Source organism: Furipterus horrens, unplaced genomic scaffold, assembly GCF_987537825.1.
Source record: "Furipterus horrens unplaced genomic scaffold, mFurHor1.1.pri manual_scaffold_4, whole genome shotgun sequence".
Classification (NCBI taxonomy): Eukaryota; Metazoa; Chordata; class Mammalia; order Chiroptera; family Furipteridae; genus Furipterus; species Furipterus horrens.
In genome coordinates, this window is record NW_028327174.1 from 198,714,342 (window position 1) to 198,739,246 (window position 24,905).

At 52.7% G+C, this 24,905-nt stretch overlaps 1 protein-coding gene across 2 annotated transcripts in view; it reads left to right on the forward strand.

The window, feature by feature from the left end:
• Positions 1–19,461, forward strand: part of STXBP1 (syntaxin binding protein 1) — a 62,270-nt gene extending 42,809 nt beyond the window's left edge. The window contains exons 10-20 of one of the 2 annotated variants that reach the window (XM_090274761.1): positions 67–174; positions 1,138–1,198; positions 2,621–2,686; positions 3,450–3,530; positions 5,412–5,550; positions 6,184–6,293; positions 7,209–7,310; positions 9,153–9,238; positions 10,709–10,863; positions 12,368–12,493; positions 17,563–17,626. In XM_090274761.1, coding sequence (XP_090130887.1) covers positions 67–174; positions 1,138–1,198; positions 2,621–2,686; positions 3,450–3,530; positions 5,412–5,550; positions 6,184–6,293; positions 7,209–7,310; positions 9,153–9,238; positions 10,709–10,863; positions 12,368–12,477 — 1,018 coding nt within the window. In that variant the 3' untranslated portion in view covers positions 12,478–12,493; positions 17,563–17,626. Of the gene's footprint in view, positions 1–66; positions 175–1,137; positions 1,199–2,620; positions 2,687–3,449; positions 3,531–5,411; positions 5,551–6,183; positions 6,294–7,208; positions 7,311–9,152; positions 9,239–10,708; positions 10,864–12,367; positions 12,494–17,562 lie in introns of both variants that reach the window. The other variant, XM_090274762.1, reaches the window with a different exon arrangement.
• The last annotated feature ends 5,444 nt before the right edge of the window (positions 19,462–24,905 follow it).

Genomic DNA, 24,905 nt, shown 5'->3' on the forward strand with positions numbered 1-24,905 from the left:
GAGCTCTTGTTCGTTATAAACCAGGGGGGAACTTGGATAAGTTTTGTGGGGACCTCCCCTCTCCAGGTACGAGACGAGCGGCATTGGAGAGGCGCGGGTGAAGGAGGTGCTTCTGGACGAGGACGATGACCTCTGGATAGCACTGCGCCACAAGCACATCGCAGAAGTGTCCCAGTAAGAGCCCCTTCCCTCTGCCCCCTTCAGGGTGGGACATTGACCCCCCCAGGGCCGCTTCCGGGCGCACACTCTGGGCAGCTGGGCGGGGGCTACTCATCAGTGGATGGGATCGCTGCCTCAGCAGGTCGTCAGCACACTCACCTATGACAACAGATGCCTTCCGAGCTCTGAGCTAGGGCTCTGCCAGCGTCAGGAAGTCAGAGAACCCGTTGTGTGTTGGGGGAGCCTTAGGGTTTTTGGAAAGCACTTGTAGCTCTCTCAGCAAAATGCTTTCTAAACACTAAACACGGAAAGTGAGTTTGTTCTATTGAAAGATCCAGACGCCGCCACATGCAGTTCTCTCTCACGTGGCTGCGTGTCATCTTGGTCTCCTGTCGTCACATCTAAAACCCTCAAGCAAGAACCAATGTCCTGTATATGGAATCTGCTTTGCTTTGAAAGTGTTTCAGAATGTTTCCAATATCTAAACATTGTTATAAGAGCTTTAAACAATTCTGTTTTTACAAAAAGACACATTCTGCTCCATTGCGTTGGTGACATCCTCAGGAAGTTTACAAGGAAGAGTGGTCTCCACTCTTTGGGGGTCACTCAACTTTAGAAAAATGTTGATTCACTAGCACTTAAATTTTTCTGTGAAGTAAATATATGCTTTGTTGTACTGATGTGTATATTTTGCAACATATACAAAAACACAAATTTGAAAAGGATGAAGTAAAATGAACATAAAATAGATGTCCTAATATTTTCTTCTTGAATCATCTCGTGCACCCCGCTCTGGAGAACCCTGGTTTAGAATATCACTTAGAAAAACACTTCAGAAAATCACTTGAAATGCGTGCCTTCCTGCTGGGAACGGTGACCACCTTCTCCCAGAGGAAGACCCTTGCGTTGTTCCCACAGCGTCTGCACAGAGGCGCTGAGTGGGGCCTGGAAACTTAGCGGCCGCCTTCTGTCTTCCAGGGAGGTCACCCGTTCTCTGAAAGACTTTTCTTCCAGCAAGAGAATGAACACGGGAGAGAAGGTAAATCCATATAACGCCACTGTGCCCTTCACGGCATCCCTGCTTTCTCTCTAGGAGCAGCGAGGACACCTCCTCGGCCTCGGACTAGTGCGTTGGGGAGGTCGTAGTCCTCCCATTATCCACGCTCATTTTGTCTTCTTTTTGCCAAGCCCGTCTTCTGGTATTTATAGAGAGCTGCTTTTTGTTACTCCTAGGATTCATATTTGCTGTTTTGGATCATGATTTATTTTAAGCTGGAAGAACTGTAAAACCTTTTTTAGCTTGTGGAGAAATTAGAATTCATGACTTAACTTTCCTGGGCCTCTCCTTTTCCAGGCTGTTTCCCAGAGGTGGCTTACCCGTCTTAGTCGTGGGAGATGCAGCTCTGATTGTGTCACTCTCTGGCTTAAAAGCATTTAGTGACTTCCTGTTACCAGTAGAATTAAGCCCCACCTCCCATACCTCTTATAGCACCTGCATCATGAGGCTCCAGAGACTCTGGTCTCATCTCTGTCTCCCTCCTTCATATCCCTGCTGCCTTGCTCCAGTGACACCCGAGTTCCTTACCTGAGCCTTGCCTTGTGAAGTCCTTGTCCTTTCCTCAGGTGTCGTCATTTTGTAGACTAGTGAAGTGCCTCTGCTCTGTGCCCCCACCCTGTGCCACCCCCAGGGAGCGACTCTCCACTCAGTAGGATGGTGGTTCCTCAGCTAGATGTGAGTTCTTCCAAGGCAGAAATTCTTCCTTTCTTTCCTTCTTTCCTTCCTTTCCTCCCTCCCTCCTTTCTTTCTTCCTTTCTTTCTTTCTTCCTTTCCTTCTTTCCTCCTTTCTCTCTTTCTCTCTTTCTTTCTTTTCTTTCCTTTCTTTCTTTCTTTCGTCACTGTAGCTCCAGCACCTAAAAGTGTCCAGCGTGTAGTAGTAATTGAATCAACTTCGGTTGGATAGATGAGTGGGATTAAGTGGGTCGCACAGTCAGGAAGTAGAGAGACCCTTTTCACCTGTCAGGATGCAGATTCCAACCTTTCCCACCTTCGCCCACTGTCTGTCTGTCTGCACAGCTGCAGCCTTTCTGCTGGGATGAAATGTGGACTTCACGCCAGGAGCGCTTGAGCTGAGGGTGCAGAGAGGCAGCAGAAACGTCTTCTTTCCTGGCGAGGACTATGTCCTCAGTAACTTTCTAGTCTAATAAGTAAAACAATTGCTAGACATCAGTTATTCTCCATCTGTAAGGCAGTCATGGTATCTGGGTCAATAATTTTTTTGAGCCACAGGCCTGGCAGTCTGAACACACGTGGCCTGGTGTTGAATGGATTCATGGCGAGAGTTCCAGAGCGTCCCTGGGCGTTCTGGCGTTGGCTGCTGGCCCGTCCGGCACCCACCAGGCTTACACAGCCTCTTAGCTCAGGGCCATGGGCATGAGACCACATGCTTTCCTTTCCCTACAGACCACCATGCGGGACCTGTCCCAGATGCTGAAGAAAATGCCCCAGTACCAGAAAGAGCTCAGCAAGGTACGGCGGTCCAGAGTGATCGATCACGATTGTGCGTGCAGATGGCTTCAGAAGGACATCTCAGATCCCCCCTGCGCTAACCGATGCATTGACGTCCACGGGCTTCCAGTCCTCTTCGATGTTTGTTAGGCAAAAATGGAAGGCTGGGATAGACAGCTTATTTTCTGTGGCTCTCTTTGCTCTTCATCTTTTTATCCTTCCTATTCCTCTTCTCACGGACCTCGCCACAGGGCTGCTTCCAGTGTCATCACGACATGGCAGCTGGCTTCCCCAGACTGAGTGATGAGAGAGAGAGAGAGAGAGTGAGAGAGAGAGAGAGAGAGAGAGAAAGCATGTGCACCAGAAGGGAGTCACCGTGCGCTTTATGTCCTGGTCTGGCATGTCACACGTCCCTTCCTCCACACTGTTCGTTAGAAGCAAGTCACTCGATCCAGCCCACACTTAAGGACAGAGGAGCTAAGCTCCTCCTCCTGGAGGGAAGAATATCCAAGCATTTGTGGACACATTGCGAAGGTGTCATACGCCCTCCCCCACGCAGGGTTCCTCCTTCCTCTGGCCCCTTTCAGAATGTGGTTTGTCCCTCCCTCCTGACACACACAACTCCCTGCCTTGTGGTGCTTATGCACCAGCCTGCACGTGTTTCCTCCTCTTCACGAAGCTGAGACTCCTTGGTGCCCTAGTCCAGTGTTTATGCATCATAGGTCGTGGTAGATGTTACACGGATCTGCGAGTAATTCCTTGATCACAAACTACTTTTTCCTAGTATTCAACGCACCTGCACCTTGCTGAGGACTGCATGAAGCATTACCAAGGCACTGTGGATAAGCTCTGCCGAGTGGAGCAGGTAGGACCTTTTCCTTCTCTCCTGCCACACCCATTTACCTGGCTGAAGGTTAACCTCTGCCCTTGAGCATCCTGCAGCGTCATGGGAAATAGAGATAGGAAAGCCTACTAGCTTGTGTGTCTCACCTCAGGAGCCAGTGCTGTCCCGCTCTCAGTGGCAGGGACGGGGCTGGTCGGACTGCTGTGCCGTTTGGATTTCCCTGCCTGGCTTTCCAGGGGTTCCGAACCCAACATGGACGGGCTGGCCTCATCTTACAGTCTGACCATATTCCCTCCTGCTGTGGCCACACCAGCTGTGGAGCCCCAAGGGCTGAAAGAGAACAGTGCAGGTCAGAAGTCTGCCCGCAGACTCACTGACCACAGTTAGGACTGCAAGCTGAGGGTTTGGGTTTGAGTTCTGTCTCTGTCACAGGTTCGTTGGACATGCCCATTTCTCTCTCTGTGTGTTCCTCGTCTGCCAAGGGAAGTAACAGGGCTGCCACAGCTCCCAGGAGTGCTGTGTGGGGTCCCTCCGTTCTTCAAGTGCGACAGCATTACTCAGCTAGGGTCAGCTTCCAAGGGAAGAGAGGGCATGCAGCGATCCCTTTCGCAGGAGAAGACAGCCCAAGTTCTCAGAGCGAAGCTAAGATTTACATCTTCTGGTTTGACGTGTGGTAGGCTCAGCGTGGGTGTGTAAGACCCATGTCAATCCATTGCCTCTCTCCTAGTGGAAACAGCCCTGCCAAAACCCATCAGTTTCGCACGTCATCTTGGAAAACACAAGGTGTCCTCTCCAAAACAAGGTCACCATCCAGAGAGAGGTTATCTCTAGATCAGTAAAAATGCACTTGGCATTAGTCCTGGGAAGTTAAGTTGTTCCAGAGGTGCTCCATAGTATTTGTTGAACCCATTACATTTAACTTGACTTTTAGAGAGTATTGGAATCAGGTCCTACTGAACACTCAGTGAGGCTGGAGGGGGGCTGGGAGGTGAAAGGGCCTGGGGGAGGGGCCCCACTTCCTCTCACCCAGGCTGGGAAGAGGCTACAGACTTGAGATCATAATTGTTAGGAACTCCTGGGATCTCGAGAGAAGAAGGGAACCTTCTGGCAATCTCTGTGAGAGCCACAGAGGAAACTGCAGCTGCTGGTCTCTGAGAAAAAGACCACATGGTACTCGACGGGCTAAGGCCGCTGTGCTGCTTCCTCTGGCCTGTTGAGAACGGGTCCGACTCTTGCCTGTGTCACAGTCGGGTCGGCAGACTGTGCTTACTTCAGTCTCCATCTTCCGCCCCTTGGTCGGCCCTTCCCTCCTCCGCGTCTTCCTGAGTCGGGTGTACAGGTTTGGGAGCCTGTTCTTTTTTCTTCCTCACCACAGAAATATTTGCAAGATTAGAAACAGACACTAAAAACCTGAGTAGTTAAAACTCAAAAAGCATGTTCTTCACTGCCAGGGGAAGCAGAGTGGGGAGAGTCAAGCCAGGCAGAGGCCCCTTCCAGGGCCAAAGCCCCTCTTGTGGGGGAAGTGGTCCCTCTAAGCCCCGTCCCTCGGGCTTCCTGTCTGTCTCTAGAGGACCCACTGGCACGGACGCTTTCCCTGGGGAGCTGGCACAGGTACACTGGCCCTCACCTGAAGGGAACTGCCCACCTTTCAACAAGACAGCAAATCGCTGGTTTCTGGGTTTGGAAAGTGAATCCTGGAGCTTTTTTTCTCTCTGATGCTCTAGAGCACAGTGCTGGTTACACCAGGGTGGGCACCCGGCGTTGTGAGAGTGGGGTCACCCGGGTGAGACCTTCCCCGACCCAGCCACAAACCCAGGGCTTTTTGGACCGTCAGTGTTCTGATAGCTACCGCCTATCTAGACTGTCACCAGAAATGGGGCCAACGTGGTATGTTTTCTGCAGGACCTGGCCATGGGCACGGATGCTGAAGGCGAGAAGATCAAGGACCCCATGAGAGCCATTGTCCCCATCCTGCTGGATGCGAATGTCAGTACTTACGACAAAATCCGCATCATCCTTCTCTACATCTTTCTGAAGAACGGTAGGAATGGCGGGACGTGGAGGAGGGGCAGCCGCGAGAGAGAAAACGGGGCAGAAAAGTGGTTTAAACCACATGCAAAGGGCATTTAACCAGAAGACCCTGGGAGGCCCTTTCGTCTGGGGAGATGTAATGTCGGCAGATCTGTGTCCTCCGTAGGCTGTGCCCTGTAACTCTGGGGCTGACGGGTGTGGGCGTGTAGCTGGGGACAGGGCGGGGCGGCTTCTTGGCCCCTTTATTTGGGCAGGTCTGCCAGACACGTTTAACTCACATCACACTTCTCATCGGTGCCTTTAAGTAACCGAGTTTTACCCCCAAGGGGGCCACTGCGAAAAGATGGGCACAGTGACTCCCCTGTCCACGCTAACGTGGATGCGGGCCCAGGGTGGCAGGGATGGCTGAGAAGCAGGAGACAGAGGGAAACAGAGACCGTGAAGGGTGGTGGCTGAGGGTCACAGCCCAGGATGGAGCGGTTGGAGTAGGGTGGGAGTCCTTATCTTGTCCTCGACTCACGGTAAAGCTGATGCGGCGAACAGATTAAATTCCAGTAATCCCAAAGAGGAGAAGGGGCCCCCGCCCCGCCCCTTCGCCCCCACGCAGTGCTGGGTGTGGTGACCATGGGTGTTGCTCTCTCAGGCATCACAGAGGAAAACCTGAACAAACTGATCCAGCATGCGCAGATCCCCCCGGAGGACAGTGAGATCATCACCAACATGGCACACCTGGGCGTGCCCATCGTCACGGATGTAAGGGGCCGGCCTTGCCAGGGGCACGGGGAGGCAGCAGGGCGGCTGGTGGGCAGCTGGGGACACACACAGTCACTGAAGCTGAGCTGTGCCTGTGAGCCAGCCCACAGCAAGGGTCACACCGGCTTCTGAGCCTGGCTGTGCCCTTGGACACCGAGACGCAGCTTCTTCCCTGAGAATCAGCGCTGAGCGTCAGTTTTGCCACCTGAGTCTTCTGCACTGGCGATGACTCAGGACCAAGTCAGGACAGGCTGTCTGGGAGGCCCGGCCACAGAGTGGGCTCTGGAAGAGGCTGGGGAGGTGGGGGGAGCTCCAGGGTGAGGAGGAGGCTTGAATACTCAGAGCGCCTCCTGGGAGCCTCGCTGGTAGGTCCCCCCGGTGCGCGTTCTTCCCAGAGGCAGCCAGCTCAGCGCCTGTGCTAGTCGCGCTCAGGCGGCCAGTGTCCTCCTTTTGGAATCTCAGAGCCAGGAACGTCGTCCTGGTGCCACCAGACCAGAGACCTGTAACTGGCGTTTTTAAACCATTGTTCACAGGAGGGCTCAGAATGAGAATGGAGATGATTTCTTCGATACGTCCTGTGCTGTTTAAACAAAACCAAGTCATGCCCAAAGTGGTATTTCTCCTGTAATTAATAGTCAACAAAATAGTTTTTTAACTACCTGGATTTTTGTTTTAATGCCACTCTTGTATTTGACCCACACTTGCCATTTTTAATGGCTTGAAAGAACCAGCTTTGCTCCAGGCCCCTAAAAGAGGCATAAGTTTGGCTTTTGCAGGGAAACAGTGCCCCGCTCATCAGTCTTTGCCTGAGATGCCTCTCTGAGGGGAGTCCTTGGGCGAGAGTTTCAGAAGCCAGCAAGTCACCTAGGGCCCACGTGGCCCCGGCTCCGTCTAATCGTATGTGTTTGCCTGCAGTCCACGTTGCGTCGCAGGAGCAAGCCAGAACGGAAGGAGCGCATCAGTGAGCAGACCTACCAGCTCTCACGGTGGACCCCGATCATTAAAGACATCATGGAGGTCAGTGATGGCGGGGTGCGAGGGGGTAGAGAGGGACAGCAGGCCCAGGGCTCTTCTCTTGGAGGCACAGATGCTTCCAGCTTCACCAGCTCTCAGGTGGTGGTGACACGCAAAGGACCTGCGTCCAGGTCTCCGGAGCTCTTTCACGGCTTTTCCTGGGGGTTTATGAAGGGCAGTCCGAAGAGACTCCTGGGTGCAAATCCCCAAGGTCCGTGTGATCTAGGCCCTATCTGAGACCCCTCGATGGTGCCACACCTACGGGAGCCAAACATACCACAGCACCCAAAGTTCCGGTGAGTAACAAGTTCCATGCTGAGGTGTGGCTCTGCCACTCAGACACCTGAGGTGGGAAAGGGCCCCCGGAATGCGACCCAGCCTGCCCCCCTCCCACCGCTCCCCGCTCAGCCCTCCGTGGCAGCCAGAGACCCTGCCAGGCGTATTTCTGCCTCTGTTTTTCTGTTCAGACCCATCCCTGTCAACAGTGGTTCTGCTCACCTTTCTGCTTTCTGAATCCTGCCTTCTTCACATCCCCTCGGGTTTCACCTTTCCATAGGCCACCCCACCCGTCTGACACCTGTCCCACAGAGGCCTCCCCTGGACTCTTGTCGCGTTTGTTGGGGGGCTCCTTATGTGTTCATATGCTACTAGGTTTTTGGCTCATATTTTTATACCTTGGTCTTGTGCCCTCAACTGGCATGTCCTCCGGCCCCTTGCCCTGTGGGTGTAGTTCCTTTTTGTACAGTAGCCTGTCCCTCCCATCTCTCCTGTAGATCGAGGAAACCCTGCTAGATCTTTGGGGTGGGATTGGAGATGATCTGTTCAACTTCCACACTTGTCGGGTGGACAGGACTGGGGTCCCGAGAATGAAGGGACTTGCCCAGGATCCCTTTGTTAATTCCATAGCAGAACAGGTGTTCGTACTGAATTGTATGTTAAAATAAATATACTGTAAATACATGCAGTGAGTCAGCTTCCTGGTTTTAAAACTCACAAACCGAAGGATGAGTGAACATGAGGCATCGAGACACCGATCACACCTCTTTGCCTGGTGCAGTGGCCAGAGCCGACCCCTGCCTCATGCCCGCCTTGGTTCTCTGCTCCCTTTTTCTGCCCCTCTTTCCCAGTCACCCCAACAGACGTGTAGGCTTTGTATGGTAGCTGTTAAGGGGAGTGTCGATTTCTAGGCAGCGGGAGGTGGGAAACTGGAATCCACCCACCAAATAATTAGCCCCTTGGAAAACTAGGGTGGAAGGCGTTCTGCATGAGAGGCTGCCCACACCTCGTTTCTACAGGACTGATGCTAAGTGTCGGGAATTTACTGGACAGAATACAGCATAATCTCACACAGAATGTAAAAGAGGGAGAAAAAAACTAATTGGAAGGGGAGCAAGAAAACTCAATGCAGTTTTTTTAACTTCTTTTAAAGATTTATTTATTTTTACTTATTTACTTTTAGAGAGAGGAGAAAAGGGAACGAAATAGCGATGTGCGAGATAAACTTCCATCAGTTGCCTCTCGCACGCCCCCGACCGGGGACCTGGCCTGCAGCCCTGGCGTGCGCCCTGATTGGGCATCGAACTGGTGATCTTTTGGTTCACAGGCCAGTGCTCAATCCATTGAGTCACACCAGCCAGCGCTTTTTAGCTTCTCTGAGAGAGCAGACCTACAGACTCAACGGCGCCTCTCTCCCCACTGAGCACCACTGTCTCCACCAGCACAGGCAGCGGCAGCAGCGCGGGGGCTCTGGCTGTGGCAAACCTGCCTTCAAATGGTCTTACCCGGGCTCCCACCTTCCCTTTCCCAGCAGGTGGCAAACCTAACCTTGGTCTCATTTCTTTTCAGGACACTATTGAGGACAAACTCGATACCAAGCACTACCCGTATATCTCCACCCGCTCCTCTGCCTCCTTTAGCACCACTGCTGTCAGGTAGGTGAGCGCCCCTGAGCAGGCGAGGGGGCGGGAAGCAGGCCGGCTCTGGCTGGATGTCAGCTACTTAGCAGTCCTGTTGTGATGCAGCGTGACCCATGAGAACCCTTTCACTGCACTGATCAGCCAGGGCGCAGCCAAGTCCTTGCCCTGCCCGTGAGGCTCCTCTCCTCCGGCTTCTCTTCCTCTATGACTTGTTCCTCACTCTTCCCTTCCGTCGCTCCAGTGGAGCCACACCAGCTTCCTTGCTCTTCCTTGAACCTGCCAGGCGTATTTCTCCCTCAGGGTCTTTGCACTTGCTTTCCCCTCTGCCTGAAATGATCTGTCCACGCTACGTCTGCCTGGCTTGCCTCTTATCTCCTTTAGGTCTTTAATAACGTATTACCCTTTATGATCTTCCCTGTTTAAAGTTATAGTACATCAGTGTGCCCAGCAGCATCATTCATAAGTAACTCAAAGGTAGAAATGACCCAAATTCCATCAACCGATGGACAGTAAACGAAATGTGGTAGATTCATACAATGGAATATTATTTGTCAAAAAAAGGAATGAAGTACTACTGATTCATGCTACAACATGGGTGATCCTTGAGACATTCTACTAAGAGAAAGAAGTCAAGAAAGACCACTTATTGTATGATTCCACTTATGTGAAATGTCCAGAATGGGCAAATCTATAAAGACAAAGTAGGTTAGTGGTTGCCAGAGACTGGGGTTGGGATCCAAGGTGGGGAAATGGGGAGTGACTGCCGATGGGTATGGGGTTTCTTTGGGGGCTAATTAAAATGGTCTAAACCCGGGCTGTGCAGCTCAGTTGGTTAGAGCGTTGTCCCGATACGCCAAGGTTGTGGGTTCGATCCCCAGTCAGGGCACATACAAGAAATTAACCAATGAGTGCATGAGTAAGTGGAACAACAAAATCTCTCTCTCTCTCTCTCCCTCTCTCTCTCTCTCTCTCTCTCTCTCTCTCTCTCCTCTCTCTCTCTCCCCCCCCTCCCCCCATACATGTATACACACACACACACACATATATGCACTACACGAATGTGCCACTCGGGCACTTTCATGCACTGCAGCCAGGCCTTAGATGCTGTCACCAGTGCTCACTACCAGCAGAGTCTCCCAGACAAGCCTAGGAACATGTACAGCGTGGGGTAGACTCCTGAACAAACATCGTGCCCGCTGGAGCTGTTGAACTTAACGTGTCGCGCTGCAAAGCCGCCCTGAACCTGTCTGCTGCCTACATGTCTCTGAGAGAGTAACTAGGTCACGCAGTGATTCCTCTCCAGGCAGCCAGGGCGCTTGCTCTTCTGCACCGCAGTCCATTCACAACACTTACTACGCATCTGCACTGTGGCCGCTGTGTGCAGGCAGATGTGTAAACGAGTCACAGAGGCGTGAGTGGTAAGGACAGCAAGTGCTAACGAACATTATTGGTCTCTCTCTCCCCCTCGCCCCCTCCCGCCCTCAGCGCCCGCTATGGGCACTGGCACAAGAACAAGGCCCCGGGGGAGTACCGCAGCGGGCCCCGCCTCATTGTTTTCATCCTCGGAGGCGTGAGTCTGAGTGAGATGCGCTGCGCCTACGAGGTGACCCAGGCCAGCGGCAAGTGGGAGGTGCTGATAGGTGAGTGCGCGCGTTTTCCGGGGGGCAGGGGCCGCTTCATCGCACTTAGACTCCATCCCATGCTTCGGGGTCCATTCCGTCTCTGACTCTCCGTTGCCCCTGCCGGTCAGCCTCTAGGCCCGTCTGTGGACAGCAGAGACTGCAGGGGCCAGGGCGCCTTCCTCGTGTGGGCACTGTCTCCTGAAGGGAGGCAGCTGTGTGCGGGGGAAGGGGCTGAGCTCAGACTCCGGGGGCCCTGCATCACCTCCCGCCCTGCCGCTGCCCTGCGGGCCCTCTGAAGTACGTGCCCCGCCCGCCTCTCCAGGCTGCCACCTCCTTATCCGACCCCATGGGGTTAAGACACCCTCTTCCAGCCTTGACCTGGGCCTAAGGTGGCACTTGTCAGTGTCCTGGCATTGGGCCTCACGCGCAGAGCGGCTCAGGAAGGGAGCAAAGTTCTGGCCCCGACCTTTCCCTCTCGTTTGGGGACGGACAGGCACTGCGTGCGGGCAGATCCTGCCCAAGACACACGGCCTGACTGGGGACTCTGCTGAGGGTGCCCCCGCCTTGTCCCACTGCTCTCTGCTGTCACACCCTCTCTGATATTTCTTGATGGTTTTCCAGAGGAAACTAAGCAGCCATAAGAGCTGACTTATGGCAGCAGATTTGTCTCCTTTTTTCCTGCCTGTGGGGCCTTCTGTAATTTCTAGGGCTGGAGTAGAAGGCGTTTTCCCCTTTGTCCCGACTTTCCCTTAAAATGGGGTAGCACTTGCCCAGGTGCCTCTTGGCAGTGATTGGCAAGAGGCTATCAGCATACACTACCCTGGCCAGGTCCTGTCTTGTCCCCTTACCTTGATAAAGCATGTCGGTTTTGTACCTCTACTTCCGAGTGACCAGGTACTACAGACCAGTCCACGTGGCCGTTGCTGGGCATCTCCAAGATGGACCTGGCCCTGTCCACCGCCTTCTAGATGCCACCATTCAGTGGGGAGACTAGACATCCTCCCCCGGCCCCCACTCCCTGAAGCTTCCCTGTCTGGTCCCCGTTTCCCCCTGTACTGGTTCTCCCTCTGTGACGCAGGCCCTGTGACAAAGCTCTCTGTGTACCCTGCTTGCATACGTGTTGCATGCATGTGTTGCATGATTCTCAGCTCCATCACAGCTTTCCTGGGCAGAAGCTGTCAGAGCCGGACTTGGGGGTCCCCCTCTTTCTTCAGCCTTGGCCCTGACCTGAGGTTCCCCGCTGGGAGGTGGGCACCTGGGGGGAGAAGGGCCCGCAGATTCATGGAGAGGCCTCGCTCAGACAGCCGACGTCCGCCGTGTGGCCTCCCCTGCTTCAGGCATGCCAGCCGTCCTCGCGGTGCATGTGTGCGTGTGCGTGCGTGCGTGCGTGTGTCTGCGTGTGTGCGTGTGTGTGTGCCTCACTCTCTCATACCTCACTGGCTGCATACACTGTAGGCCTAAGTTGGCATGATCCTGTAACGTACCTTGTTCACGCAGTCAGCTGGCCTCTGTTCTCCCGCAGGTTCTACTCATATTCTCACTCCCACCAAATTTCTCATGGACCTGAGACACCCCGACTTCAGGGAGTCCTCTAGGGTATCTTTTGAGGATCAGGCTCCAACAATGGAGTGAGAGCCAAAGAAACAAAGTAAAAGCAGCTTATCATAGAAAAGAAACTCTTCCACTCTGAAGGGTTTTCTTTGACTATTCCGTCACTCTTTTTTTTTTTCCTTTTTAGTTTGTTTTTTATTTTATTTTTGTTTAACAAGAAAATGCTTGCGGTTCTTAGCACCGATTGAAAATGTGTCCGATGCCGCCTTCCCACACCCCCCGCCACGGGCGCCTCGGGCCCCGGCTTGCCAGCTCACTCGCGCCTTAGGTCCCCTGCCTCTCAGCCCTGCCGCTGCAGCCCGCTGGGCTTCCCACTGAAAACAGGAGGAGCTGCTCTGAACAGTCCTGGGGGCACGCGGGGGGGGGGGGGGTACAGGGAGCTGACAGATGCCAGAGGTGCAGCGCCCAGGCCTGCCTGCTCAGAGGCGAGCTCGTGGGCATCAGGAAGAGAACACATTGTGTCCTGGTCGGGACGCAGATGGGGACTTGGAGGATGAGGCCAGCCGGCGTTCAAGGGACGGCCGTGTCCAGGAAGGCAGGACTCAGTGCAGGCAGCCACGGGCCCTGATTGTGGGCGGGCTCGGCAGCGTCAGAATAGGCCCGAGTCAGTGACAGTCAGACATGCAAATGCCTCTTGCCTGGGACAGGCACTTGTTCCTGAGGAACAATTTCTAAGGGGTCATGGGGTCACAAGCCACCGTGTACTTGGTGAACTCCGGCCATCCACGGAGAGAGCTCATGCCCATGTTCCTCTGGGGCAGCCGGCACTTACTAGTCATTCGCTTTTTCAGTAATTGCTTTTATTTTAATTCCCCTGTGATCCTTTCAAGAGTTGAGTAATCACGCCCTCCTGCCCCTGGAGCCTCTCAATAAGATCTGAGAGCCTTGGATAGAAAGCTGTGCTGTCTTTTAAAGAGCATCTTCTCTCCCTCCGCTGCACCCTGTCTCAGTTACCCAGCAACCCACTGTCTGTCTGGTAGGCCACCCAGGCTTTATCCTTGTCCTCGTTCCCTCCTCCCTCCTGCCATCCCTCACGTGTGCTGGGGCCTCCTCGAGTGAGTTTACAGAGCTCCGCTGTAACGTCAGTCAGGCCTAGCTCCGTTACCCATTCTGGGAGGAGGCCACATGGTGGGTACCTGACTTCACATACTCCATTGACAGTGGACCCAAAAATGCCCCCTCCCCTTGGGCAGAGATGTGGCCTGGTGGGTCTCAGAATGTGAGTCACCTGTGAAGAGTAGGGACCACAGTGTGTGGGACAGGGAGGCTGGATCACAGGGTCCCAAGGCTTCTCCAAGCTCTGACCAGCTGTAATTCAGTAACTCAGATTGGTGACTCCAGCCATGCCGTGCCACCCGCTCTCATGCTCCCTGGTGACCTCAGAGGGAGGGCCCATCAGAACCTTGGCTGGGAAGCTCAGAGGGGCTCGTATATAGGAAGGGAGTGTGCTCGTCCCCAGAGGACTTGCTCTGATGGTCAGACCACTCACCTCATCCTTCTCTGGGCACACAGCGTCCCTGGGCAGCAGAGACTGAGAAATAGCAAGGGGCCGTGAGGCAGGACAGCGGGGCAGCGGTGGTCCTGGGTACCTCCCCCCCCGGCCCAGGCTGCCTCCCCAGGACAGCCGAGCCAGTGCAGTCGGCAGTCATTATCCAGAAGCGCCGTGGGAGGGTGGCAATCGGCTGTCTCGTTCTGTGTGCAGGTGGCAGGTGGGTGATGGCACTTACTGCAAGACTCAGGGAAGGACAGGTGTTGAGTCAAGGCAGCCACAATGGCAGCCACTTGCAGGGTCTGAGTCACAAACCCAGATCCCAGGGGCCCCTGCTAGCCCTCACTCTCAGTTCCCTGCTTCAGGAGAAGCCTCTCCTTTGCAGACCCGCTTCCTTTGTTTTAGGCTCGATCAGCAGAGGGGGTCTCAGCTGCCATCGGAGCAGAGGAAGCACAAATAGACTCTGGTTGTACATTTGTGGCTTCTGAAAAGCTTTGCTGGATTTTAGAGTTCAGTTAAGGAAAAGCAAGGCCCAGAGCCCTAATACCAGGGACGTCAGAAAGCAGATTAAAATCTGACTCGCCCCTTCGATTGTGATTGTCCAGGTGACCGAAGACTAGGTCTGTGCAGAACGTTAGAGAGCCGGGGTTGTCTCCTCCCAAACACTGGTCTTGGCGGTGATGTAGTGTTCACGAGATGAGTTTTCCTGCTCAGCAGCGAACGAGAGTGCCCCCCGTGGGCCCCGTGGGTGGGTGCCAGTGCGTGGCTCTTTCTCCTGAGGCTGAGGCTGACTCCCCAGGTCTGGGTGAAAGGGGGCAGGTCTGCTTTGCTGTGGGGCAGACACCACTGAGCCTCACCTGAATCCCTGCTTCCCCCTCATCTCTTGAGGTTGTCTAAAAACTGAAGTCTGTTCATTAGAGCCTCCCCTCTGCACTCAGGGTGGTTCTTACTGGTCATCAGGGACTTGCAGAGGCGGACAGAGCTCATGGAAGAGGGCTCAGTGGCTGGGTGAGAACTGAGCCCTACAGCGCTTACACTTGGAAGTTTTTGGTGTTTTATATAGAATATTTTGCTTTATTCCAGATTAGGGTTGGACAAGTTTCGTTTTTCAGTGGGACTGAGATTTCAGTCCGAGTTCAGAGCCTACCCACTGCCCAGCTGCTATGTAAGCATTCACTTGCCCACTCCCCCCTGCCCCCCGCCCCCAGGGCAGGACGTCACAGGTGCCCAGAACTGAGACCAGTGGCATGGCTTCTGGGCCTGGCGGTGCCACCAGCCCCCTGCAAGCAAGTTCTCCGCCACCCTGGGCTTCATCCTCCCGCCTGTAGGTACAGGGTGGGCCAGAGCACTGTCTTCTACGCTGTCGTTGAAGAAGGAAGGTTTTTGTCCCAGCAGACCTCGCTGTGCCGGCCCGCAGCTTTGAGCCTTCTGGGTGACTTGTTTTGGGAGATCACCCTTCACATTTCTTAATCTCCCAGTTACGTAGAAGGAGAGGGGCCCTCGGAGCAGTGGAACCCTCTTGCTATTCCAGAGGGCCTGCATGGCCAGCCACCTGGGGGTTCAAAATGAGAACATTTACAAAATGTGGCATGAACTCACCCAGCTCAATCGGCAATATTCATGTGGTGAACAGCCTGAGATAGTCAAACAGTACAGATGATTGGGTGTCAGGGACGGGCTCTCAGATGACTCGGATTAACACCAGCCGCTCTGAGCCCTTTAAAGAGACCAGGTGAGGTCGGGCCCAGGGGCACGCCTGGCGCAGAGAGTCCTGGAGGCCTCGCTGGTTGCCCAGTCCTGTCGGTCCTGGGAGTCATCCATCAATGACGGAGCCACCGATGGCCAAGAATCAGATAATATCTGAACATTCCGGAGCATGGATGCCTTAACCTCTTCTTGGCCCCCTCCGAGTCCTGACTTTGCAAGTGAGCGAGGGTAGGGAGCACTTTGGGATGGGCATCGGATCAGTGTCCGCCTTTTGGTGTTTCTTCTGACTCGAGTCTGCTGTTTTGCTTCCTGGACTCGGTGGACGGCCAGGGAGGAGGGTGTGAGGGACAGTTTTCTCTGGCCTGTGGGCTGCTGTTGTATTAACCTGGGAAGCCCCTGCACCCAGCACCCAGGGCTGTCTTTCAAGGGGTAGACGCCCAGACTGTCCACTGGTTGGAAGGCCCTCATCCTCGCCGTGGTTCAGTTAAGAATTTGGTAGCATTTATGTCGTGCTTCCCCACCTGTAGCAGCCTTTGACTCTCTCTAGGACTAGTAGGAAGATTGGTAAGGTCACAGAAATGAGTGTACTTGAGGGGGAAGAAGCCTCATAATAACATGCAGGGACATACTGCTGACACCCGCATCACATGTCCAGAAGGAGCCGCAGGCATGCAGAATAACGAGTCAGTTTTAGAGCTTGGGGATTGGTGCCTTGCAGCCTGGACATCACACAAGGCAAAAGGAAGTAGCCATTCGGCAGTGGCAGGCGGCTGAGGCTTGAACTGCAGAGGACAGAATGTTTGACACATTTTATTCTGGTTTGGACAACCGGGAAAGTCCAAGACCTGCAGTCCCAGCAGCCACGGGTCAGCTGAGCAAGTAGTGGTCAAAGGCATAGGCACCCTGGTATGTGGCATGGCACCCTGGTATGTGGCATCGCACCCGGCAAGCCAGCCAGAGCCTTCTTTGCCTGCCCTCAGGGTGGAAATCTGACACCTGAGGCTTCTGTTCCCCTTGTACCCTGAAGGCCAGTCCCTGGCCCGCATCTCCAGGGAGGCACATTTTCAAGCACGGACCCCTTTTGTTCAGCTCTCCCCGACCAGGAGCTCTTTCCCCGGCGCCCACCGCTGCATGCGTGCGGGCCTCATGCGCACACACATGGGCCGCCTCTGTTCTGTTCGAGCAAGTCCATGTCCACCCCACGCGGTCCATGCATTTTTTTTCACTGCACGCACTAGATTTCTCTCCTTATGAAAATGGACTTCATTTACTTTTATTTTTTATTTTTGCAGTAGAAGTATATCTAATTCCATTAGCTTAAACTTTTGCAAGCATTTCTAATCTCTTACAATGCACGGTCTCTGCAAGGTAAGGCCTCAGGTACCCCTGCCCTCTCCCTTTCACACCTGAGGTCCCGCCCACCACGGCAGTGCCAACCAGCTGGTTCCCAGAGGTCAGTGACTTTCCCCACGGGGCTCTGCCCATCGACTTCCTCCCTACCAAGCCTTGTTCTTTCCACACACTGGCCCCCCATAACCCCTGCTCCATTCCCAACCTTTTCCCCTGCTGTATGGTTTGGAATTCCTCTCCGTGCTTCACCTCAAGTTCACAATGCAGCTGCCCTGTCCCCTGGCAGATGGCGCTGAGCCCTGAGCAAGGGGCATCCTCCTTCCTTGGTGCAGCCTGGGACCCTGCCTGAGCCAGAGGATGTGTTTTGTTTATCTGCAGTCCCCAAATGTGTCCCAGGCCTATGGTGACATGGCCCCAAACCCCAGTCCCCAGCTCCCTCCAACCAAGACCAGGGTGGGGGGCGGGGAATGGGTGCACACCTGGGAATCCAGAGGAGCAGGGAAGGAGAAAATGTTCAAAACCAGAGCCCATGAGCTCACTGTCTTTTCTACCTCCCCCAGGATCCACGCACATTCTCACCCCACAGAAACTGCTGGACACGCTGAAGAAACTGAATAAAACAGATGAAGAAATAAGCAGTTAAAAAAATAAGCCACCCCTCCCAAAAGCAACCCCTCTTCCCCCTGTGCTCCGCAGCCGCTGCTGCCCGCCGCCTCAGTTCCGGTTCCTTTGCTGACCCTCGCTCCTTCCCCCCTCCCTCCCAGCTCTGCACGCCCTGGCCGGCACTGTCGCCACCGAGCTCTCGTGTTTAACGATGTCCTCCTCTTGTTTGAAACAAAAGAAAATAATGCATTGTGTCTTTTTAAATGACTTCTATATACACCCTAAAAGGAGAAGTCGGTGTGTAAGGGCACACTGCTGGAGAGGTTCTGGAACTGTTTAGAATGAGCGGATGCCTTTGCCCCATTAGGTATTATTCCGTGACCTTGTACATAACCCAGTGTGACATGTGCAAATTGCTTGAGTATGGGAAGGTAGATGCTTGGGTCTTTTTAAAAATCTGTCTTCGGTGGTTTCTGTTCTTTTGGGGACTTGGATGTCTGTTCCAGGAGTATTGCAAACTGAGGATAGATCGGGTCTCTCGCTCCGGTTCTTACCCCTTGGTCCCTGCTCTCAGTCACACACGCCGGGCAGTGAAGGTCAGGCGGCATCTCGGGAGGCTGGAGCTGCAGCCAGTGTCTCTGCTTTCCCCAGTGGCTCCTACCCTGGGCCGTGGCTGCGGCTGGGCGCCGGCTGGCATTCTGCCCGTCACAGCACCCTCCCTGGCCTGTGTCCTCAGCGCTATAATCCTGAGGGAAGTCGTTCTGCGGTCTAAGTCACTGTGCCCAGGCAAGTGAGGAGCAAGGTCCCCCTGGGCACCTTCGTCTCTTGGAAATGTGGTTAGGCCTGATCCTTTTGACCAGGGATCCCCTTTCCTAGTGGGGTCAGCCTGGACAGAGCTCAGGGGTCAGGAATGGACTGGAACAGAATGGGTTCTGCAGGCTACTGGTCAGAGGGTCCTTTCCTATAGAGACGGTCCATCCCCTGAGACATCCAACGGCCAGATTTATACAGACTTTTTCCCGTTCAGATTACCCTCAGTTTGGGATACTTCCTAATATTTTATTTTTTGTAATGCGGGGTCACGTGTCGTGCTTGTGAGAGAAAATTACGTTTTATTCTCTGTATAAAAACTTAGCTGTATAAAACTTAGCTCTAATGCAAAAATTAAAGAAGCAAATGCAGGCAGGATGTCTCATCATCCTCAAGACTCAGCAGTTCTTGTTCTCCAGGAGTGAGCGCACCCTTTATTCTGCTGCTGTTGCCATGCAATATAATGACAGTGGAAGTCACAAAAATGTCCCCTGTCCAGCCCCCTGCCACCCTTTAACTCCTGCAGACCGTGTGTATATTCCTGTCTCGTGATGTCGTTGCAAACGTGGTGTCTGCTAGCTCACCGCAGGGCCCGCTCCCCTTCCAGGACATGTCCCTCCCTCACCCGGTAGGCGCACTGTGGCGTTCTCTCCCCAAGGCTTGGGACCTGTCTCCCCTTTGCACTCAGATTAGTTTTCAGGCCCGTCTCCCCGCTCCCCCTTCAGACACCTTCCTTAGGACAGAACTGTCAGGCACTCGCCTTGCTGGTCGTCTTACCGTCACTGCTTGTTTTGTCCCCTCCCCTTGACCGCCAGTGCTCATGCTTCAGGACCTTGTCTGTCACACATGTTGTTTTCCCCTTCCCTGTAATTTATATAAAAATAATTTATCAAAAGGTTATTTTAAAAAAGCTAGTCTGTCTTGAAACTTGTTTACCTTGAAATTATCAGAATCTCAGTGTTTGAAAGTATTGAAGCACAAACATGTATCATCTCTGTACTGTTCTGTACTAAAGCACTCAAGTCTAATAAATACATCAGCACCCACGGGGACTCTGGACTGGCTTTACTGTGGGAAACGGAGGGAGAACGGCTTTTGCAATGGGCCACAGCAGAAGAGCCCAGCCACCCCGGCCCTGGCTTGGACTCTTCTGGGTCCAGGTGGCCGCTACTTGCATTAAGATCTATGCTGTCTCACGCGTGGGACCAATCGTGAAGCTTGGCTTGGCCCCTGGCAGCAACGGCGTGGCCTGTAGACGAGACAGCTCCTCCATATGCTCCCCACGCGAGCATGCGTGACAGTTTATTTAGGGCACGCGATGAGTCACTTTATCAGTGTTACTGTCCTCTGTTCCTGAGGCCACGCCTTCCAGCTTTCTAATGAACCTCCTCCCAGATCAGAAGCTGGGGTGTGTCCTGCTAGTCTGGAAGGCTGTTCATGACCTGCGGAGACTGTGACGGGTTTGGCCCGGCTTGGGCGGTAGGCGGTTACATTAGGGTTGGGCCACACTGGAAACCTGGTAGAATACTGGGCACAGGGAAGTGGGGTGCTTTGTAGGAACTTTTTTTTTTTTTTCCCCTGTCCAGTCACTCATTCATATCCTTATCTACTTTATAGCATTAAAATCTTAAGTCAGGGCCAGTTGCTGGAAGTTGTATGTCCACAACTCAGCTATTGCCTAGTAGGACTTGCCTTAACGGAGGTAATGATGACAGTGGCCATTGAGCCACTGCTCCATGTCAGTCCCCTCATACACCTTGTCTGTTGGGTGGGTCCCTTCCATTTTGCAGATGAAGCTGAGGCTCAGAGAGATGCAGTAACGCATGAAGCTCACTCCAGCTGGGGCGCATCAGGTGCTCATTATTTTATATCATTAGTTGCTTCACTGGTAAAACGCCTTGGAATGAGATCCAAGATGAGAATTTTTAAATTCTAAATTGTTCTGCATTGAGTTCATAATAAAGCAAAGTGAATACTGTTTGTTCCCTCATCCTAGGGCCATCTGTACCCTTCAGGCCCACAGCCGTGGCTTGCTAGTCTCTCTCCTTGACTCTTTCTGACACCCTTTGACCCAGGGGACCTGGCACCTCTCTCTACACCCCCCTCACCTCCACCCAATGGCAAACCAGGCTGGCCCTTCTTATGCTCCTGGTAGAAGTCCTGCTTCTTCAGTTACACAGCTCAGATGGAGCCTGCAAGTCATTCCTCCAGAAAGTCTCCAGTGGTATTCAATATTCTTTGAAGGGGAGGGGGTTCTGAAACAAACCAAAGCAGATAGCGCCAAATCCATAACTGAGCAATACTAAACCGAGACAGGTCTGTGAGCTGCAGCCAGTGACTTGCCTTCCTAGGAGCTCAGGTCCAGGCTGGGGGTCTCAGCCAGACCCTGCTGAGGGGCCTGTACACCCACCTCAGTGTGACACCAGACATTCATTCCTGGGAGACAGAAGGGCAGAGTGACTAGGAACACAGAGCTTGGCATTGGGCAAGCCTGGCTCAAACCCACATGACCTTGATGAGTAACGTGGTTCCCTCCTGTGAGGAATGCCTGCAGAGGAGTAATGCTGAACTGAAGGATAGTTTTGCTGGATATAGAAGTCTTGGTTGACAGTTTTCTTTCGGTACTTTCTCATTCTACTGTCCCTTGGCCTCCATGGTTTCTCATGAGAGATCAGCTGTTTTATTGAGGAGCCATTGCATGTGATGAGTAGTTTTTCTATTGGTGCTTTCTTTTGTCTTTGTCTTTCTACAGTTTGATATGTCTTGGTTTGAATCCTCTTGAGTTTATTCAACTTCGAGTTCATTGAGCTTACTGGATGTGCTCGATGTTCACCAACCTGGAAACTCCCCAAGCCTCATGTTTAGGGGTTGTTATGGAAGTTTCACTAGGTAGCCATGGTTGATTAAATCATTGGCATTGATCATTGAAATCAACCTCCAGCTCCTCTCCTGAGAGGTCCAGGGTTGGGGTGGGCTGGGGGCAGGGTCTGCTGAAAGTTCTAACCCTCTAATTATGTACTTGGTCTTTCTGGTGAGCAGTCCCGACCCTGAAGCTGTCCCCAACCCAGGAATCACCTCATTAGCATAAATTCAAGTATGGTCCAAAAGGGACTCATTATGAATAACATAAGACACAGGAAATTTTTTAAGAGTGGTGTGCCAGAAACATGGCAACAAATTATATATCGTCGTCGGCAGCCGTCCGTCTCGAGAGACGATGGTGTAGCTTCTTAAGAGTCTATCTGCACCGCCGAGAATGGCTGTGCAGTCCGACTCGGGAGTGACACAGTATCTGTCTCCTCCCGTGTTGAATCGACATCTTGCGATGACGCTGGAGTGTCCTCTCCAGTGAAGCTGAAGCTACAGAGCCTGGGCAGGGTGATATGGAGGGTCTGCTGTTGCCCATGCAGCAGACACCCCCTCTCTTCGCAGCTGAAGGATCCAAGGGAAAGATGGAGTCAATACAGCTTGGCTTCAGGTGCGCCACAGGAGTTGCCGGTGTTGACTACAACGTCAAACCGCCTTAGGGACTCCGGCTCTGGATTTTCTGTCGGGGTTTACTCCCTTAGCCTTTCCCCTGAAGAGGTATGCCGCAAGGCAGCGGAGGTTTTTTGGAATCAGAGTTTTCCTTCTCTGATGTGCCCTGACTGGAAGATCGAACCAGCGACACTTAACTCGCAGGCCGACGCTCAATCCACTGAGCTAAACCAGCCAGGGTATATATATTTATATTTATATTTGTATTTATATATATATAAAATACCACAGCAGATAAGAGAGTGGGTCATTGCTCAAATACCACATTCATTCTTGTGGAGGACAGATTTTTTCTTTTAAGTATATTTTATTGATTATGATGTTATAGTAGTTCCAATTTTTTTCCCCTTTGCTCCCCTCTGCCCAGTACCCCACTTCCCTCCAGCAATCCCACCCCCCCCCCTTTGTTCATGTCCATGGGTCGTGCATATAACTTTGGCTTCACCCTTTCCTATATTATTCTTAACTTCCCCCTGTCTATTTTGTACCAAACAATTACGCTTCTTAGTCCCTGCACGATTTCCCCATTACTCCCCCTCCCCACTTCCAGCTGATAACCCTCCAAATGATCCCCGTACCTATGATTCTGTTCCTGTTCTGGTTTGCTTAGTTGGATTTTGTTTTTATTTTTTAGATTCAGTTGTTGATAGTTGTGAGTTTGTTGTCATTTTAGTGTTCATAGTTTTGATCTTCTTTTTCTTAAGTCCCTTTGACATTTCATATAATAATAGCTTGGTGATGATGAACTCCTTTAGCTTTACCTTGTCTGGGAAGCACTTCATCTGTCCTTCCATTCTAACTGATAGCCTTGCTGGATAGAGTAATCCTGGTTGCATGTTGCCTTTCATCACATTGAATACTGCTTGCCAGTCCCTTCCTGCCTGCAAAGTGTCCTCTGAGAAATCAGCTGATAGTCCTGTAGGGATCCCCCTGTAGGCAACCCCCTGCCCCTCTCCTGCTGCCCCCAGGACTCTGTCTTTATCTTTCACCTTTGGCATCTCAGTCATGATGCGTCCTGGTGTGGTCCCCTCTGGGTCCAGCTCGCCCAGGACCCTCTGTGCTTCCCGGACCTGTATGTCCATCTCCTTTGCAAAATTTGGGAAGTTTTCCTCATTTTTTTAAATTCTTTCTTCCTCATTCTGCACTGGTTGACCGCTTTTTTCTTCCTTACGTTCCAAGTCATTGATGTGAACCCCGGTTTCCTTCCCTTCACCATTGGTTTTGTGTGAATTTTCCTTCGTTTCACTTAGCATAGCCTTCACTTCTTCTCTTTTGCGTTTGCTGTACTCAAGCATATCTGTCAAGCCTGTGAGCATCTTTATCACCAGTGTTTTGAATTCTGCGTCTGTTAGGTTGTGTATCTCCTCATCTGTGAGGTTGGCTATCTCCTCGTCGTTTAGTTCTCCCACTGGAACCTTGATCCGTTCCCCAGTTTGGGCCACACTTCTCTGTCTCCTCATTCTGACAGGCTCCTGTGTGTGTTTTCCTCCACGTCCCAGGTAGAGCTGTTGCTTCTGTTACATTGTAAGGGGCGAAGCCTTGGGAATTCATCAGTACAGGGCAACCTGTTTCACCACGTTGTGGTACTGTATGTGGGGGAGGGTCCGAGAGGGAACAATTCCACCTGCCCAGCACTCGCCCCTTTTCCAGGCACCTCTCCCACTTCTGCACCAACTGGCGCCCCTCTAGCCGCTGCCCTGGCTGCCATTCCCAGAGTGGGTGGGTCTGCAGATGTTCCAGGACTGTGGGGGCCCTTTAAAAAAGCGGACTCTGCTGAGAGACCTGCAGTTTCTGCCTCCACCCCATCTCCCACTGCTTTGCACAGTCAGAAGCAATGATGCTTGATTTTCCCTGGTGCTGGGACCGTGAGCTGTGAGGTCCGGTGAGGAGCTGGGAGTGCTCCCCAGGTGTCCCTCCTGACTTTTTAAAATGTGTGACTGCGCTTTCTGCCAGCCTGCCGCTGCCACTACTACACCAGGTCCTCTCCGCCCCGGCTCCGCCCCTCCTACCTGTCTGGATGAGTATTTCTTTATATCTTTGTTTGCTGGACTTCCATGTAGTTTGGTTTTCTGGAACTTCTGGTTGTTTCTAGTTTTGAGGTAGTTGTATTCCTTCTTAGTCGTGGAGGGAGACGCAACTTGTCTGTCTACGCCTCCATCTTGGCTGGAAGTCCTCTAGATTTTTTTTAATGAATATCTTTCCATTTCCTATATGCCCTCAGAACAATTTCCAGATACTTGAAATCATTGTTTCTTTATTATTTCTTATTTTTTTGTTGAAGTCTTTTATTTTTTTTAATGTATTTTTTATTGTTGATCTGTTACAGTTGTCCCAATTTTTCCCCCTTGCTCTCCACTGCCCCACCCCACCCCCATTGTTTCTTTTAAAAAAAATAATCTTCACCAGTTAACTTGTTTTGCTTAAGGGAGGGTGGATTGAGCTCTTTACTATGCTATTCAAGAATTTCCTCCATGTGTGCTCTTAGTAAGCAGATGTTTACTGAGTGCCTACTATGTGCCAATTTTCATCCTTGGCTCTGGGGGTGCAGCCACGAACGTGACAGGCTGAGTCCTCATGAGCTCGCACTAGTGGGAGGTAGTACAGTCCCTCCCCCGCCCCCCCCCTCCACACACACCCTGGATGAATGAATCTCTGTCATGCCGTGTGCTCCACAGAGGCAGGCACAGTGTCAGGCATGTTTAATAATGCCGGGCCTCCCCGTCTGCCTTGGGCCTAGGCTTCCTTTCCTCCAGAGCCTTCCAGAGGTGGTGGTGCCCCAGCCTACCAGCCAGTGTGTACACTGCACTGACCCCTCTCGGAAGACAGCTCACAACGCCTGGCAGCTGCAGCAGCTCCAGGCCCACCTCCACCCGTCCCCAGGGTGGGACACAGAATGCAGTTGGAGAAGCAGCAATGAGATGGTCTCACTGGGGACGGTGATGCCTCTGGCCCC